We start from the raw sequence: 18,680 nt of genomic DNA, 5'->3' as shown, positions 1-18,680 counted from the left end.
ACATAAGTCTATACTAAACATCACTATTCAGTATTAATCAAAGCTTTTTCCATTAAACCTAAAACCTTTATTTATTCTTGGTGCAGAACATACAAAACTCTTGCAGATGAAGTTGCAGTATATGCCAATTAATTTTGCACACTAGCTGTAGCAGCTAAATAAGTAAGTATATTATACTATTTTTTTTTTTTATTTTTACAGCTTTTTATGATCCCTTTTAAACACTGAATATCACCATAATTAACAGAACTCAAGAAAAAAGAAGGAACACAGAAAACAATAGCACTTAGAATTTTATTAATCATTAATTAAGATAGCTACATTTGAGAGAAAAAATTATAAATTACTTTTATTTAAGATAAAAAAACTGTATAATTTTTTTTTGTAGCTTTAAAAATTAACTTTAAAGACTTACTTCCAGCAGTCATGTTGGATGAGTACTTGTGGTTTTGTAAAAGTTTCTAGCTAAGCTATCTAAATGTTTCTCAGATACCATATTATAAATTATACATTTGGGCTGATAATGATTTGAATGTGTGTTTACTCCTAGCTGTATAATCCTAGAACAACTTATAAAAAATATACATTACTAGTAAGCTTCATAATATTTTAATATCATCCTCTGATGATTTAATATTGAGTGTAGGGTGTGATTCAAAAGTTTAAATCTAATCCTAAACTTACTGGTAGATATTAAACTGAAGCAAAAGTTATTTGAGGAATTACAAACAGTTCTCAGTTAAACAGTTAAAAAATACTTTATCTTAGCACTATAAGAAACACATCCCTTGCATCATATCTTTCTCCAATCTTTTCTTTTGCCAGCTAAGCTTTTGACATCTTGACAGCTCTCATTTCTTTTTAGAGTTTTCTATCATTTTATTGTTTTCTGGCCTTTATTATTGTTATATATTCTATTAATTCTAGTTTCCAAATTATGATTATGATTATAATTCTAGTTTCCCAGATTAGGCTTCTATTCTAGTTCACATTTCTCATTACTTTTTAACTTTCATTTTATTTTTACAATTAATTTTCTCCTATTTCCTCAATGCTACATTTCAAATTCCCTCTAGTCTTCTTTTTTTCTGAGCCCATGTCCACATACATAAGAAAGATATTCCAAACACACCATAAAATATATTTTTTTTTTCAAGTTGACTTCCCATTTTGTTTCCTAACTTTGTTTTCATAATTCTCTTTTCTAAACTGTTTCCTAATACAGATACAGTTCTTAAATTTATCTTCTGTCTTTCAAATTTAACTTTTGGTTTTTAATATTTCCATTTATTTATTTTTTTGACAAGAGGATACTTCTTCCATATTTATAAAACATACAGTTACTTTTTATTTTAACTCTTTTTTCATTTATTTATTTCTACATACTACACAATTCTAAATCCATATTATTTATGTGTAACAATTTCCTCCATTTTTCGCAGTTTACTGTTCAGAAATATCAAAAGAATTTTTGCTAAATGTATAATCCTAATTGTTCTTTATGTTGTGTAGTAGTTATTCATGCTTGTTGGAGAATGGAATATGATTGTTCTGTAAATGTCTTATGGCCATACACTGCTGCTCTAAATCACATTACACAATTTTACCATCTTTTATAATCTTTTTTAATATTATGACATTTATTTCTTCTGTTTCCTGCTCTTTTTCATATACTTTATTGATTATATAACATTGGTTTTTTGTCTACTTTCTACTTTATTCTCATCCATTTTATTTTTACATCTATGGAAACATCATTGGACTGTATGTTGGATTGTTTTATTTCCTACACACACTTCAATTTATTTTTAAACTCTTTCACCTCATATAATACTTTGCTCTCTCTACTGGTAATTTCTTTGGCGCTTGTACTCTATTACCATTTACCTTTACATGGGTAATGGTAGTTGCAGTGAACAACTGTTTCATTTCTTTATACAGTATATAATTTTTTCCTGTTGATATCTTCTATATTTGAACATTTGTCGGCAAGCCAGTTCACCTTTGTTTTTTTTTTTATTCTTCTGAATTCATGAGTCAATTTTCTTGTAGCCTCTTACTTACAATCTTTAAGTTTTTTTTTTTTTTAATCTTATATTTTATATTTTCTTTTCTATTCTTATATTACATTCTGACTTCAATTTTCCTGTCATCTCTAATAACCTATGACTTTATTACTCTTCTTTTCTTAACGGACCCAATTATTTATTCTACAGCTCTTTTGCTGTTTTTATAGCATCATCCAGAAATCACCCAAAATTCATTTGCATGTTGCCTTATATAATTATCCCCATCTATCTTTATGTTGATCTATCTTTTCCCATTTTTTCAATGTTTTTGCTTACAGATGCAATTAATTTTTTTTTTTTTGTATTTCTGAATTATTGTTCAGTAATTACAAGTAAAAAGTCAATTCAATATGTTTTCGTTTCCTGGTGATTTTCATGTGCAAAGTTTTCTCTTATGGTTATTTTAATGAAGTATTTGTAATGAACACATTACTCTTCTCATAAAACTGAATAACTTTTATTTTATTGCCTTTCATTTACTATCATTCCCACTTCTTGATCTTTCTTTATTCCCCGTAATGCTGTTACCACAGCATTACGTCTTAATACATAACTATAAAGTAGTTATTCCTAATTTTCTCCTCCATAAACTTCTCTATTTGTTCATACTACAACTACATTATCATAATACTCGTTAGTCAGCATGTACACATACACTAAAAAAGATCCTTTGGAATATTTCTACCCTGACATTAATTATCCTTCTTTAAAAAATCATTGTTAATACATATTTTTCAATTTCTTTCATATTAATCATAATGAATGTTAATGTGTTTCTTGAATAGTAATTGTAAATCATTACTATTATATTCAATTATTTCCTCCCATCTGATTTCAGTTACTTTAATTACATTCATTCTGTTTATTTTCATCCTCTTTTTAAACTTCAAACTAACCTTACATATGTGTCCTTACATTTCATGAACCTCTTCATGCTTTCTTTTAATTTTTTGATGACTCCTTTTTAACAGGTATTTACCAGAACATCTCACACCGGTTCCTCCAAAAATTTAATTGAAAACAACTTCATCTCTGGAACATTTAACAGAAGACTGCACCACAATTCTAAATCTTGAAAATACATACGGTGGTGGTATTCTTTTTCACGTACACATCAGTCAACCTTAAAATGGCCACATACACTACTCTGAAGCTTTAACATTAAAAATAATGTTTTAGTACTTGTTCTCGTATACTTGTATCTTGTAGTATTTGTATAATGTTTTAGTAAAACTTCCTCTTAATCTGCCTCTGAACCTTAGAACCGGTCTGATTGGGAAACCACGTCATGAATGACACCACTACTAGCATAGCTTTCAGGATCAACAGACATGCAATCTCCGTGACTATAAATATGGAGGCTATGACTGACTATTCATATACTGTTATACAGAGTGGTATATCCTGTCCATAGAGTATATCCTATCCTGTTATACAGAGTGTTCAACTTAAAAGAGGCCTACTCAGTAGTTTACACTAAATGCATATTTTTGTTAAAATGCATATCTTGGTGTCAGATACGTAAAATAATGTGGAAGATATTGGTATGATTGAAGGTGAAGTGGTGAGGACTGTTTGCTGCCTGCACATTTGAGTATTACCAGTCTCTATTGACCATTGGCTTTTGAACAAATTTGCATAATCATGTGTTGTTGTTTGTTAAAATGCAGTAAACTGTTGAAGAATGTGCATTCGTTGTAAAAACTTATTTAGAGATAAAATCTCTTGCTGTATGTCAATGAAAGTTCAGGGGAAAATCTGAAAAGGAAACGCAAGTGAACATTTTTATTCAGGACATTAAAGCGCCAGTTACAAGGTCTCCTATTATTAATTAAATTTCCTGTTAACTATATTTAGATATTTTAATAGTTTAATAGTAGTTTTATTGCTTCAAAATAATGAAGTTACAATTGTTAATAGTTCTTTAAAAGTGTATGTACAGTACTAGTATCAGTGCTATGGTATTTAGCAGGTCCTAGCATATCATTGGCTTCCATTCCTTTCTATTTCCAGCTAACCTTTTTATATGAACATAACTTCTTTCTACCTTAATATTATCAAGCACTTTCCATTTTCACCTTTCTCTCCCTAGCTTACCATTCACTGTATCTTCTAAGGCAACTTTTAACAAAAAGTCCTTTGGTAACACATGTTCAACCCTGTTTTTTTTTCTATCCCTCAAAGTCTGCAGTAGTAATCTATTCTCCCCCACTCTATCTCTCTCTCTCTCTCACTCTCTCTCTCTCTCTCTCTTCCACTCTCTCTTTTAAGTGTTTTTTTGTGTTGTTTATTAGTAACACCTCATTATTACTAATTCTGTCTATTCAATTTCCATCCTCCTCCACATTTCAAAAGCTTCCAATCTTTTCTCATTGTTCTTGTGTAAAGTCCATGTCTTCGCCTCATATAATACTATAATCCATACAAAATATTTGGCAAGTCATTTCAAGCTTACTATATAACAAGCTTCTCTTTCTATAAAACCTTCTTTTGCCATTGCAGTTGTAGCTTTTATTTCATTTGTGCATTTCATACCATCACAGATAATGCTTGCAAGATATTTAAAGGACTCCACATCTTCAATTTATTTTCCTTTATAGGTTAATTATACCATTTTTCATATCCTTGTCAACCATCATACATTAGTTTTCTTATTATTGATTTTTCTGCCAAAGTCCTTACATACTCTATCAAAGTTCATCAGCATTCCTGTAAGTGACTTGATATTTTCTGTTAGGAATACCTTGTCAACAGTAAATCTGATGCACTCTACTCTCTTTCCAACAAATAATACACCTCCCTTTTCTATCATACAATTTTCTATGATCTCCTCAAGGTAAATGTTTTAAGAGGGCATCCTGAAAAGACAGCATCCCTGTCTAACACCTCTTCCAATGTTGCCTTTCTCTGTTAAGCCATTTCCTACTCAAACTTTCATTTCTTGTTCAAGGTACAAACTACTTATTAGCCATTTTATATAAAGTGTCCTGTTTTTATATTCTTATGTTTTTAATGAATTTCTTCTGTAATCTAACATTTTGGTTTGGTGATATTCTAAAATAAATACTGAATACTGAATATGAAAGTGTATTAATTACAATAAACTGTTCTTCAATTTATGCATCATACTTAGATACTTTACATATTCTCTTGTGTGGTAATAGGAAATAATATCTATTGTTCAAGTGCTAAAGTTCTTAAATGCAATATGTTTTGTTGGCATAAAATTCATTTTAGTAAAAGATAATGTGTACAGTCCATTTTAAACTTTTGTTCAGAGTCAGACTAAATTTCAAACTATTTTCCCCAGCTGAAAATTGCTTAATAAGTAAAATATAAACCTGGTATTCATAATCATAGGCCTTCATCTATTCTTGCTATCGATCATTTCAAAACTTCTGAAGAATTATTCAAAATCAAATTGTTAATTTGTTATAGCCAATAAAAAAAGGTTAATATTATCAGCAGCAGCAAAGTTCATCAACAGTATAATAAATCAACGAATAAATGGACTGGAAAAATCAAGATTCTGGTTAATATGCTTTTAGGGTTAGATAAAGTGTTTGACTGTATAAATTTGGATATATATCTTTGAAATAAAATTTTGAATTACAGTATTAACGAAAATGAATAGAATTTAATAAAATTTTATTTCTATAAAGAAGGAATTCTAAAACCTGGTGAACCTAATTTAAATCTAAATGTTAAATTAAACATTTAAATTTAAATCAAAGATTTCCAAAATGACAAACTAAAGCAAATTATTTTACATATAAAACATTTTCAATAAATTACTTAAAATTATTTCAGTTGACCTTGTGACCTTGCTACACTAACTTGCTAAAACATAGCTAATTTAAATCAATTGTTACCAGATTTAAATTTTGGTTACCTCAAATATCAATGCTTAGTCTATTATTATTTATAAATAAATTATATTAACTTTACAAAAAGGCGATGAAGCAGTGTGGTGCCTCATGTAGTTCAAATATTCTTAATTTGTAATAACTTTAGTTAGCTAAGTTGATATTATAAGTCATTGTGTTATTCATAGTGAAATAATCTAATCTTTAATGAAAATTATTTAAATGTAAAAAAAATCAATACTATGAGATTTTAATTTCAGAAAATTTAATATTTTGATTTAAATAATGCCACTGAGAATGAAACAGTAATGAAGAAAAGTGAAATCAACTTCTTAGTGGTTTTATTCTGTTGTAAAACCTAAAAAAAAATATTTACATTGCAATCAATTGAGAGTGGAATTAAGGTTATTTATTAATCTAATGTAACTGTACTCTATTACTCTATAGCACTTGCCCTTTCTGATGTCAGCCAAAGTCAAAATACTGGTGATTATATAACAAAGTGTACGTTTTACCACATGTAAATGAATGTTTAATCAGATGTAAAATTATTTACATCACATTTGCAATTACATTACATTTACAATTTGAAAAATGTTTAATATGATGGATATTACATCATTTCAGTCATTGTTGATCCAGTGCAGGATGAAGGCCCCTTCTGCAAGTTTCCTACTGATTTGGTCTTGTGTGATCGTGCAATCTACTTTATAATATAAATCCAATGAGCCTTTGGTCATTTTTGTGAGTGTTTAACATCCTGTAGTATCCACTGAAGTGCCAATTTAGTCCATCTCTCATACATGAGAGATGACAGTCCTCTTCCTACATGGCCTGTGCACCACCATTTTAATTCTTTGACTTTCATGATGATATCATGCACTTTCCTCTCTTCTCTGATCCATTCACAGGTTTTTCTATCCTACCTGGTAATTCCGTCATTCCATATTTCTTTGTGCTATCTGAAGCTTCTGCAATGACAGTATGGTTAATGTCTAAGTTTCAGTTCAATAGATAAGAACTGGCAGGATGTATTGATCGAAAACTTTCTTTTTAAGGCAAATGGGTAGTTTGTTCTTGAAATTGATGTTAACTCTTCTGAATACCTGCCACCAAGATTAACCTGTAATTTAGCTTCTTTGATTGTATCACCTTCATCAATTTACCAAGATATATGGAATGATCTACCTGTTTGAATTCTTTTCCAGAGACAAAATTCCTTCTTTTCTAGGTAAACTTGTTAAACATGATATTAAACATATTGGATAACATATAATAAGTTTTAAGTGTTTTCAATGATTCAGTCATATTATATTTTGAAAATTCTGTATATCTTAATACCCTGATATTACTTTAGTGCTACTTTTTTCTAATTCTTTTATTTGCTTTCCAGAATGTGGAGTTGAGTTCCCTCCTATAGGTTATTGTAAAATATTTAAAATAGCAAGGAAAGAACTATTAAGTCAAGATAATATTAGTTATCTGAAGGATAAGTATCTCCCTAGAATTGAGGTATGTAGATTTCATTACTGTATTTTATAACAGTGTGAATGGTTATGAACTGTATATAATTGCTCTCTCTCTCTCTCTCTCTGTGTGTGTGTGTGTGTGTGTGTGTGTGTGTGTGTGTGTGTGTGTGTGTGTGTGTATGTGTGTGTGTGTGAACACAAAGAACGTATTATGTTATAAATCTTATTACATTATTATACCATTTATTTTATATAAGTCGGAATATGAGTAACATGGAAGAAACTGTTTAATGAGGAACAGGGTAAATAAAAGTAGAAATCAGCGGTAAATTGAATGAAGTGCAAGATTTTATTTTAAAGATTATAGAGTAATTATACAAAACAGCAAAAAAATCAGACATCCCTATGGCCTCACTTTAACTACCATCACACATTTCCTTTTTATTGTAACCAATTCTCGTAGCACTAACAAAAGAAGAGGAAGAGGTTTTATCTCAGTTCTGATAGCATGTCCACTGTTCTGTGTAGACGAGAGCTTGATTGTGCCTTTATGAAACAGCAGTCAGATAATCATCATGTGGTTGTTCTGTTGGATGTCAGGCCTTGCATTTGTATGTTGCAAGTTCATATTTTCAGTATAGAGACCCTGCTAATCGTCATCTTGAGCTCTGGGACAAGTCCTGAGATTCTCTGGTTCAAGTCTGATCATTATTGGTGCAGATATGAATACTAAGTCCTGTTTGGGGCATAGCAGTCTCACTGATGATGGTGGTGAGTTGATTGAAGACTTCATTGCCCAGTATATTTTGCATTTTGTCAGGAGGGCTGTTCACAAATGCTGGTATGGTGGATGGTTGTCAGTTCTTTGGCAGAACTAACATCGAGTCACCATTAGCAGGTTTCTTCCTGCCAATGATTGTGGCTGGGAGGTGGTTGACGATTTCTCAAGTGATCATTGATTAATTGTTTTTGAGGTTCTTTGAAGCTTGAGTGATTTTACCGATGTAATCATCCAGTTCAACTGGGTTATTTACTGCACAGGCATACAAACTGGAAAAAGTTTGTGGATTCGCTTTTGGCCAGGCTCTGCACCTTGGAAAGGAATCTGGATGTTGTACAGTTGGAGGCCCTCGGGGAGAGGTTGTCTGCGACCTTTATTGAAGCCTCTGAGAGTTCGATTTCCCAGTATCTTGGTCAGAAAAAGTTACAACACGGTATAACAGAGAAATTTCAATATTGAAGCAGGCTGTCTGTCGTTTGCAAAGGGCCACTCAGAGAGGAGAGGGGGATTCCGAATGATGGGCAGTACTGATGATTAGTTATAGCGAGCGTAGGGTTTACTACCTACACTTGGTTAGGATGGCTAAGAGGTACTCTTGATGTTCTTTTGTATCGAAGCAAAGGAACAAAGATCCATGGGATGTAGTGTATAGGATTTTGGAACACAAACGGAAAAAGGCCATTCTACTGAATGCTCTCTCAACCTGGCATGGTGTGGTATCAGATATAACTGAAATCTTACGTAGACTGCTTGACGACTTGTTGTCAGATGATTCTAAGATTGGAGAACCCGCAAATGAATTGTGACTCATGCCTAACAGATGCCTGGTTGTTACAGACACCCTCAGAATCGCTCCCTGTGAGAATCTCTTCTCCCTCCCTATGAGAATCGATTCGGTCACTGGCCCCGTATTGTAAACTTGCTTTGCAAAACCGATGCGATTTCTGCAAGAACAGTGGTCTACATACACGTTGTCGGAGCTGTACAACGATCGATGGCAGTTAGTAAACCTGCGTTGCTGCGGAGTGTACACGAAACAGCAGCGTAGTGTGTTGCAGGAAACCGTCAGCTAAATAAGGACGTTTCCTTTGTGTGTCGGTGTCCTTATCTTCGTGTTCGTGAAGACAAGGAAATTTCAGGTCCTCTGGCAGGTTCGGGAATTTCGCTCCGACCTCGCCGGTGGTCATATATTAGGAGCGTTTTAGCTTTTACAGTTTGAGGGGGGTTGTGTAAGAACAGAGATACTTGCTCAGATTACATTTGCGGACGCTCGCCTGGTCTTGTGTTAGGTGGTAGGATCTTACAAGCTGCAAAGGTTGCGCTTGGAGTTGCAACTGGTGTAGTTTTTCTTCTTTTAGCGGCATGGAGCAGCAATCCGAGGGGGTATAGCCTGGATGATTTGGAAGGTCTCGGGGTGGATGTTAACTACTTCGCACCGCGAAGGTCGATCGGCAGGTCGCCGCCGAGGCCGTGGTCTCCGGCTGGGTCTCTGCGCGAGGGGAACCCCTACCCCCTCGCGATCAGGTGGCATGTAAAACCTGCGGTAGCCTCTGTTTCGAGTTGTGCAGTGAAGGCGGTAGCTGGAACTGCGTGAGGAGAACACGGTGGCGAGGAACGAGACAAGTCGGAAGAACGTACCCTTGCGAAGTCGAGGGTGGCTGATGACAGCGGTGAGGTGATCTGCCCTGAGCGGGAGGTCTCCGGGGGGAAGTCTGTGAAGGTGAACTCCGGATCCAACAGTTTAGAAGCAAAATCTCCTCAAAAAAAAATCTCTATTTCGGTCGAGTTTTAACAGCTTGTCTACTCGTATCTGTCTGTGTAGCTCGATGGTTGCTGAGCTGACATTAAACTGTGAGGGTCTGTGAGGGTAAGGCGCTAACCGTGCCTTAGACTCAGTCGTTGATTGGCTGCCGGGCAAGGTGGACAAGGTGGTGGAAGGAATCAAGGACTTCAAACCGGGAACGGGGAGGGCACTTCATTAGTGTAGTGAGAAGGTAAAAAAAAGCCTGACTCCTTCGCTGCGATAACAGCCGCACCTGGTCCTAAGCGGGTTAGTTCCCCGCCGCCAGTCCAGGCGCAGGCTACCAAAATTAAGCGGGCCACAGTTAACGTGGTTCCAGTAACGCATAGTCCGGGGGCTTGGTCTGGGATGATGGAGCTGACCCCTGAAAGAGCTCCTGGACCCGCGAAGAGAAATATTCCAAATCTTCCGGGTTACGAAAACAAGGAACCATGGAATGGACCTGGAGGTCGTTAATGAACAGCAGGCGAAGTGGCTGCTGGAGGCCGATGTTCTGAAAAATAACGGGCTGAAGGCTTAGTTGCTGGCCGAGCGGAGACCACAAGTACTGGTGTACAATTTGCCAAAGGCAACGAGGGCAGAGAAGTCCAAAATCCTCAAGGCTGTACACAGTCAAAATCCAGCGTTGGATATGACTATATTAAAGAATTCCTCGAGAGGACCAGGATGGTCCGGCGGTTGAGGCGGAAAGAGGCCTCAAAGAGCCACAAGGTGACCTTGCCCAACATCCGGTAGGTCTTTGTGGCCGATGATCGGTTGTTCCTGAGGAGGATGTAAGGTGATTGACCATTCAGAAGTACCCCGGTGCTTTAAGTGTCAAGGCTTTGGTCTCACCTCTCTCCACTACAGAGCGCACTCAGAGATGTGTGGTGATTGCGCCCTTGCTGGGCACAAAGCAGTTAATTTCCCAAGTAAGACCGCGCCTGCAGTGCACTCCTTGTGCTTCGATGAAAGGTTTTGATGTCGGACACTGGGTCGGGGGCAAGCAATCCAGGTCGCATGACATAGCCCTGCCGAAGATCGTAAATAATACGGCGTATGGCGACGCCTGAATTGAGGGAAGCTTTCGAGGACGGTCATCACCTTGTTGAACGCTTGCGCCTGGGGCAGTTAAATCTGCATCATTCCCGGGCGGCCACCAATGAAGCCATGAGGGTCTTGAGGAGTATAACCTCTAGGTCCTCTTGGTCCAGGAGCCGTACACGGTCAGGGATAGGGTGATCGGCTTCCATGGGGTTGACGTTATTCATTCTCGTAGGGAATGAATAACTGTGATCGTAGTTGGCTCGGTTTCTTTGGGTGTTTTCTGGATTCCTCAGTTTTCTGACGAGCAATTCACCGTCGTGTAAGGCACGAAGAATACGCTCCATGTTTTACTGGTGTCGGGATACTTCCAGCTTGGATGGTTTTTTGGCAGTTCCCCTGCCACCACGTCATTCGGTCGTCCTAAAGCATACGACCAAATATCAGTGCCAGAAACGGCTACTGAGCCTCGAACAGGTTAGCAACCAGTATCCTTAAAAACTTCTAGAGCTTACCTAATAGCGTGAGCGGACTAAGCGCAGTGCCATACACCACCGGCTTACGTGTCTCAACCGCTCACTTTTCATATATTTTTCTAAAATGGGTAGGAGCACCCTGTCAACTAATAAAAATATATATGACATCCATAAATTAAAATTTATTTCGTTGAGACAGCAATTCGCTACCACGGATAGGTCGCTAAATACCAGCAAGTACCTATCCACAATACTAAAGCGCTTGGAACTTTAATTGGCTGGTGGTCAGCCATATATATCTTTAGATTATCATTCCACAGCAGTGCGGTAGGAGTCTTTTCCCTTAGGTAAACTACTGATGTCGATTGAAAAAAGCAACCACATTAAGGACTCCCGCACGGTCCGACAATGCGACTAACGCCGCATTAACTCGCCACTTGTAAGTAGCCAATTTTCCCCTTGACCTCTAAGTTCCAGAATGGTACGGTCTCTGGTCCCCAATGAGCAGGGCAGTGAAATATCAGGTGTACATTTGACTGGATCCCCGCAGACGCACAGCTCATCAGCTACCAGGCGGAACCGAAACAGATATTGGTTCAAATTAACATGATTGGTGAACGCCTGGGCACCCCTTGCCCTTAAAAACGAGCTCAAGACATACTATTTCCCCAGATCCTGAATGGATTTATACAAGGATCTTCCCTTAGTCGTGGTGTGCCATTCCAGCTGCCATGCATCCATCGCGAGGCTCCATAGCCTCTTCCGCAGGCGGGAGATGGGCAACTAATGAAATTTAGATCCGGTGCATTGTGATCAATCTTCCGCTCCGGTACTGGCCCGGCTCGAAACCGCATCCCAAATACCTCGGCATCCCAACCTCTTCGCAATTTCCACATGGCTGTCCGAAATTTCACCACTTAATCGATGGGGAGAGCCTTTCCCAATACGATAGTAGCCTCGTAGGAGGTTGTTTTAAAAACACCAGTGCATACAATTAAGGCTCTGTTCTGGAAAATATTAAGTTGCTCATTTAATAACTTAGTAGTTAATGTGCCAACTTTCTTTTTAGAGAGGAGCTTTTAACATTAAGAATAAATCTTAAAACAATAAGTAAAGTTTCTAATTAATTTAGAGAATGACGAATAGTCTTCAGCAATGTCTTTAGATAATGCAGTAGTAAACGAGAGTTGAATATCTTTACGTTTTTCAAATTCACAATCAGCCAATTAAATATCACTGCGATGACATCTTATCTGATAGTTTATTATCATAGCAGAGAGATCTATATACTCTCTTACGTTCAGTTCTGTTAACATCATTACTATTTATAGAGCAATTAAGAAAATTATCACTTCTTTTCAAATAGATGACTTTGCTGACGCATCACTAAAGGGTTATGTCAAAATTACTTATTCTATAGAAGAAATTTCATCCAACCTTCTATATTCAAAATAAATTGTATCACTACCCGAACAAAATTCACTCTCAAGATTCGAATTATGCGTTTGTTTGTTAATAACCCGTTTTTCTAATCAAGTAATTACATCCTTAAATACTCAAATATGAAATCCATTTTTACATAGATTCTATGATAGGTTTTCATTGGATTCAGGATGTATCCTAAAGTTGGAAAGTATATATTGCCAATCGATTTTCAGAAATAAAACCGTTTAATTGTAATGTCAGATGGCATCACATTAATTCTTTGACGCAATCCTGCTGATATTCTCTCTCGAGGTTGTTTTCGTGAAAGGCTGCAAAAACTTAATTTACAGTAGCACGGACCTGCTTGGTTATGTCAACAAACAACACTTTGTAGTAATAACAATAACTTCTTGTGTAATGAATTTATTCTACCATTAGACTGTAATTTTGAAAACTGTAAAAATTACATTACTAGTAAAGTAGAGTTGAATATTTTTACATTATCTAAAGATATTTTTTACGTCGGTGGAGAGAAAATCTCTAACAGACACCATCCACCGTAACAGATGGTAATGTCGGGCTCTCACCGACTAAAACCCCTTCCCCTCAACAACAAGCGAAGCAAGGACCCTCCATAAGCACAACACAGTCTTCGGTGGGAATCGCAGGATCGCCTGTCAGAAAGGGTTCGGCAAGGAACACAGACAAGCCCATAAGTACCGACGAACACATACATCCGCGTCTGGGGCTAACTCAGAGTGGTCTAATCTAACCACATCTTTCTTTTCTTTTTCGGTTTATCCTCCTGAACCACCGTACAGAGGATGAAGGAGGGTGATATTTATGAATGTAAATAAAGTGTAGTCTTGTACAGTCTCAGGTCAACCGTTCCTGAAAGGTGTGGTTAATTGAAACCCACCCACCAAATAACATCGGTATCTACGATCTAGTATTCAAATCCGTTACAGTTATCATAACGGAGAGATCTATATACTTTTTTAAGTTCAAGTCTGTTAACATTATTACTATTTATGGATCATCTTACTATTTAACTGCCTTTACTACGATTTGAACCTTAGAACTCTCGACTTCAAAATCAGTTGATTTGCGATGACCAGTTAACCTTTAGACTAACCCAGTGGGTTCTTCTAACGTCATCTGGCCTAAACTAATCAAACTAAAGCAGATGGAGAGCTCCCATCCTTGCAGACTGGCCTCCATCCTATTTCGCAGCCTCAGTCACTAGAAGAGAGGAGTTATCGCTGACAACAACCCTCAGTTCTCCTTGTAGGAACTGCTTGCCGCTACCCAGAAGATGAAGACCGGGAAAATTCCTGGGCCTGACGGTCTTGCGATTGAGGTGGTCCGAATTATGGTTGACGCGGACCAGTTCAAGGTCTTAGATGAGTTCAACTACACCCTGGAAAAGGAGAAACATTTTTCGTCATTCTCTAAATTAATTCGAACCTGGCACGGACCTGTATGTCAACATGCAATACTTTAACAAACAATACTGTACTAACAATAACTTCTTGAATAATGAAATTTATTCTACTAAATAATTAGGATTTTGAAAAACAAAAAAAAATTATCAATTCTTGTTTAATAGTTCGTTGTCTAAAGGCATTAACGGAAACTTTTCGTCACCCTCTAAATTAAACCGTACCTTTAGTTATTGAATTAAGATTTATTCATAATGTTAAAACTAACTCTCCTGTGAAAGAATAATTGGCACTAACTTCTAAAAAGATAAATGTTACATTTAATGTTTTCATACGACTTTCACAATTGAAATATTTTAGGTTAGAAATCAATGACATACAAAATGATCATCAAAAGAAATAAAAAAAGTAAATTATTCTCTTTCAATCCATTTATAGACTCTTCTGACATGCTTCGTGTATCTGGTCGCCTTTAAAACTCCTAGATATCATAAACAACAAACATTAAGTTATCTCCTACATCCAAGCGTAAACCTAACGAAATTAATAACCGGAAGCGAACATTCACGTCACCTACATGTAGGTATTCAATTAGTTCACAAATTCTTAGCGTGAAAGATATTGGAGAATATTGTACGATCCATTACTTAGCGGTGTTTAAAATGTTTTCTTTTTAGTGCCAAAAGGTTAAACCAACAACTTGGTAAATTACCAGCTGTTCGAACTGTTTCTAAACCATTCTGTTTATGCGCTGTCGACTATGTTGGCCCATTGGTGATTTGTCAAGGCGGGCAGAGATCAATAACAACATAAAAGTCTTGTATATGTTTATTTATATGCCTTTCAACTAAGGATATACATTTAGAATTAGTTTTGGATTTAACTGCGGACACTTTCATCGCCGCACTGACCCGATTTATTTCACCTACGAGTATTGTAAAACAAATGTTTTCCGATTATTTGGAACAAATTTTAAGGCGACCAATAATATTTTACATGAATTATTTTTAAAATTTAATTCAAGGAAATTACAACACAATATTCAGACCTTCACTACTTCGCAAGGAATAGATTGGTCATTTTTCCCTCCTTTATCCCCACACGTCACTGGTTAATGTGAAAACTAAGTAGAGTGTTAAATATCACCATCGTGTTGTAGGACAAACTGTTTTTAATTTTGAGGAATTATCTACCATATTCACACAAATTGAAGCTATTTTATATTCACACTTGCTATATACTTTATTTTCTGATTCGAGAGATCTACAACCACAGTCTCCGGATACTACGTTATTGGAGCTGCAATGCCTACAATTTCTAATCCTAATGTTGCAGAAACTTCTGTTAATCGCTTAGGCTGTTAGCAATAAATTTAATAATTTATGCAATTATATGTAATATTTGTTCTAAGGATTACTTAGATCATTTAAAAATAACGTAATAAATGGCAAACTACAAAGAAAAACCAATATAAAGGAAATTAAATTTTAATATTTTATACTTTAATACTATTTTACGAATACTTAAGTAAATTATGATACTTTAATACTATTTTGTGAAAGAGATTTAATTTTAATATTATTTAGTTTAGTATTATTTCCCTTACAATGCATCCCTCAATAGTTCCTTGTATATTGTAATAAGAAATTTGATTGTTCAATTAAACTCCAACCTGTCCATCACGTAAGTCCAAGCGAAAAGCTAGCATCTCCAAACAACCAATAGGAAGCAAATATGAGGTCACCTGACCAAACCAAAACGTGTCTGGTAATCATTCTCTTTAATTATTAAACTGTTTGTGGCATTGTTTTAAGTTTTTAAATTTGTCTGGTGTGTAATATTTATGAAAAAGGGGAATTTCCGTCAGACTTCAAAAAAAGTGTTATAGTCATGATACCAAAGAAAGCAGGGGCAGATAAATGTGAAGAATACAGAACAATTAGTTTAACTAGTCGTGCATTAAAATCTTAACTAGAATTCTATACAGAAGAATTGAGAGGAGAGTGGAAGAAGTGTTAGGAGAAGACCAATTTGGTTTCAGGAAAAGTATAGGGACAAGGGAAGCAATTTTAGGCCTCAGATTAATAGTAGAAGGAAGATTAAAGAAAAACAAACCGACATACTTGGCGTTTATAGACCTAGAAAGGCATTCGATAACGTAGACTGGAATAAAATGTTCAGCATTTTAAAAAAATTAGGGTTCAAATACAGAGATAGAAGAACAATTGCTAACATGTACAGGAACCAAACAGCAACAGTAATAATTGACGAACATAAGAAAGAAGCCGTAATAAGAAAGGGAGTCTGACAAGGATGTTCCCTATCTCCGTTAATTTTTAATCTTTACATGGAACTAGCAGTTAATGATGTTAAAGAAAAATTTAGATTCGGAGTAACAGTACAAGGTGAAAAGATAAAGATGCTACGATTTGCTGATGATATAGTAATTCTAGTCGAGAGTAAAAAGGGTTTAGAAGAAACAATGAATGGCATTGATGAAGTCCTACGCAAGAACTATTGCATGAAAATAAACAAGAACAAAACAAAAGTAATGAAATGTAGTAGAAATAACAAAGATGGACCACTGAATGTGAAATTAGGAGGAGAAATGATTATGGAGGTAGAAGAATTTTGTAATTAGGGAAGTAGAATTACTAAAGATGGCTGAAGCAGGAGCGATATTAAATGCCGAATAGCACAAGGGAAACGAGTCTTCAGTCAGAAATATAATTTGTTTACATCAAAAATTAATTTAAATGTCAGAAAAAGATTTTTGAAAGTATATATTTGGGGTGTCGCTTTATATGGAAGTGAAACTTGGACAATCGGAGTATCTGAGAAGAAAAGATTAGAAGCTTTTGAAATGTGGTGCTATAGGAGAATGTTAAAAATCAGATGGATGGATAAAGTGACAAATGAACAGGTATTGCGATAAATAGATGAAGAAAGAAGCATTTGGAAAAATATAGTTAAAAGAAGAGACAGATTTATAGGCCACATACTAAGGCATCCTGGAATAGTCGCTTTAATATTGGAAGGACAGGTAGAAGGAAAAAATTGTGTAGGCAGGCCACGTTTGGAATATGTAAAACAAATTGTTAGGGATGTAGGATGTAGGTGGTATACCGAAATAAAACGACTAGCACTAGATAGGGATTCTTGGAGAGCTGCATCAAACCAGTCAAATGACTGAAGACAAAAAAAAAAAATTTGTCTCTATGATGGAAGAAAGTGATTTTGTTAAACATATTTTCAGAGGCACTCAAAAGACATGAAACAAAAGTAAATCTATAAACGAAAAAAAATATATATGGAAAAGGTATAATGCATTTATTGGTTTTAAACTCTTCAATTCAAGTAAACATAAAACTAACAGTTTTCTTGTTTTAAATTAAGACCTATTTACGTATTATTTGTAAGAAATATATAAGTATCCAAATAAAATTCTTCAAGATAACAAAATTGCAAGCTGGATATTGATAATAAATATCAAGTGGCATAGACCATGTACAAATGATTACGAAAAAACTATAGGCTTTCCATGTTATTCATTCATTTCCATCAAAATCTGGTGAATTCATTACTGTATGTAAAATATATTTTCTGCATTTAACTTTGATTAAAACATGCCATTTTAATAATAGATGTTAGTAAAATATAGAAAAGGAATAAGGAAGGAACGTAGAGGAGGGGACAGAGTCCAAATCGGTCAGGTCAAAGAAATGGAATTGATGAGAAAATTCATTGGTAACTGTAAAGGCTCTGAAAAACAGTATAACAGAAGAAAATTAATTATTTGCGTGTATTTAAATAGTGAAATGACAATTACTAAATTAGGGAAAGTACATAATGATACAGTTGACATTCAATTAAAGTCTTCTAGGTCTGTCTTTCAAAAACATTTCTGTAATGAATTCAATGTAGGGTGTGGAAATCCGCATCTGACATATGCAATTTGTGCACATGCTTTATTCAGCAAGTAAAAATTGGAAATAAAGAAGCAAAACTTATCTCATGTTGCAGTTGCTTCGTTTTGATATGCAGTAATTGCAGCCTTTGCCCAAATCTCCTATTCTACAAGCATATTATGCGAGACAGACTGGATTTTAAAATTGATGTAAAGCAGACTTAAAAGGAAAAGAACCTTTCTTTTATGTATGGACAGAGGAACTGGGTGGTAAAGCATTTGGGAGGGTTGAAAAAAGATTAAGAAACAAACCGACAATCATTACACCAGGGGAGTGCTACAGCTTTTACAGTCTTTTTTTTATAGATGAGTCCGAGAAATGCCATTACGCACCCCCACATGAATGTCGGACTCGCACGGG

The 18,680-nt window shown here is 35.4% G+C and overlaps 1 protein-coding gene across 3 annotated transcripts in view; it reads left to right on the top strand.

The window, feature by feature from the left end:
- LOC142317326 (BTB/POZ domain-containing protein 6-like) overlaps positions 1-18,680 on the top strand; it is a 69,454-nt gene that overhangs the window by 43,545 nt on the left and 7,229 nt on the right. For all 3 annotated transcript variants that reach the window (XM_075353785.1, XM_075353786.1, XM_075353784.1), the window contains one exon: positions 7,329-7,447. In XM_075353785.1, coding sequence (XP_075209900.1) covers positions 7,329-7,447 — 119 coding nt within the window. The remainder of the gene's footprint in view (positions 1-7,328; positions 7,448-18,680) is intronic.

Source organism: Lycorma delicatula, chromosome 1 (genome assembly GCF_047948215.1).
Source record: "Lycorma delicatula isolate Av1 chromosome 1, ASM4794821v1, whole genome shotgun sequence".
Lineage (NCBI taxonomy): Eukaryota > Metazoa > Arthropoda > Insecta > Hemiptera > Fulgoridae > Lycorma > Lycorma delicatula.
Note: the sequence above shows the minus strand (reverse complement) of the source record. Positions and strands in the feature narration are given on the sequence as shown.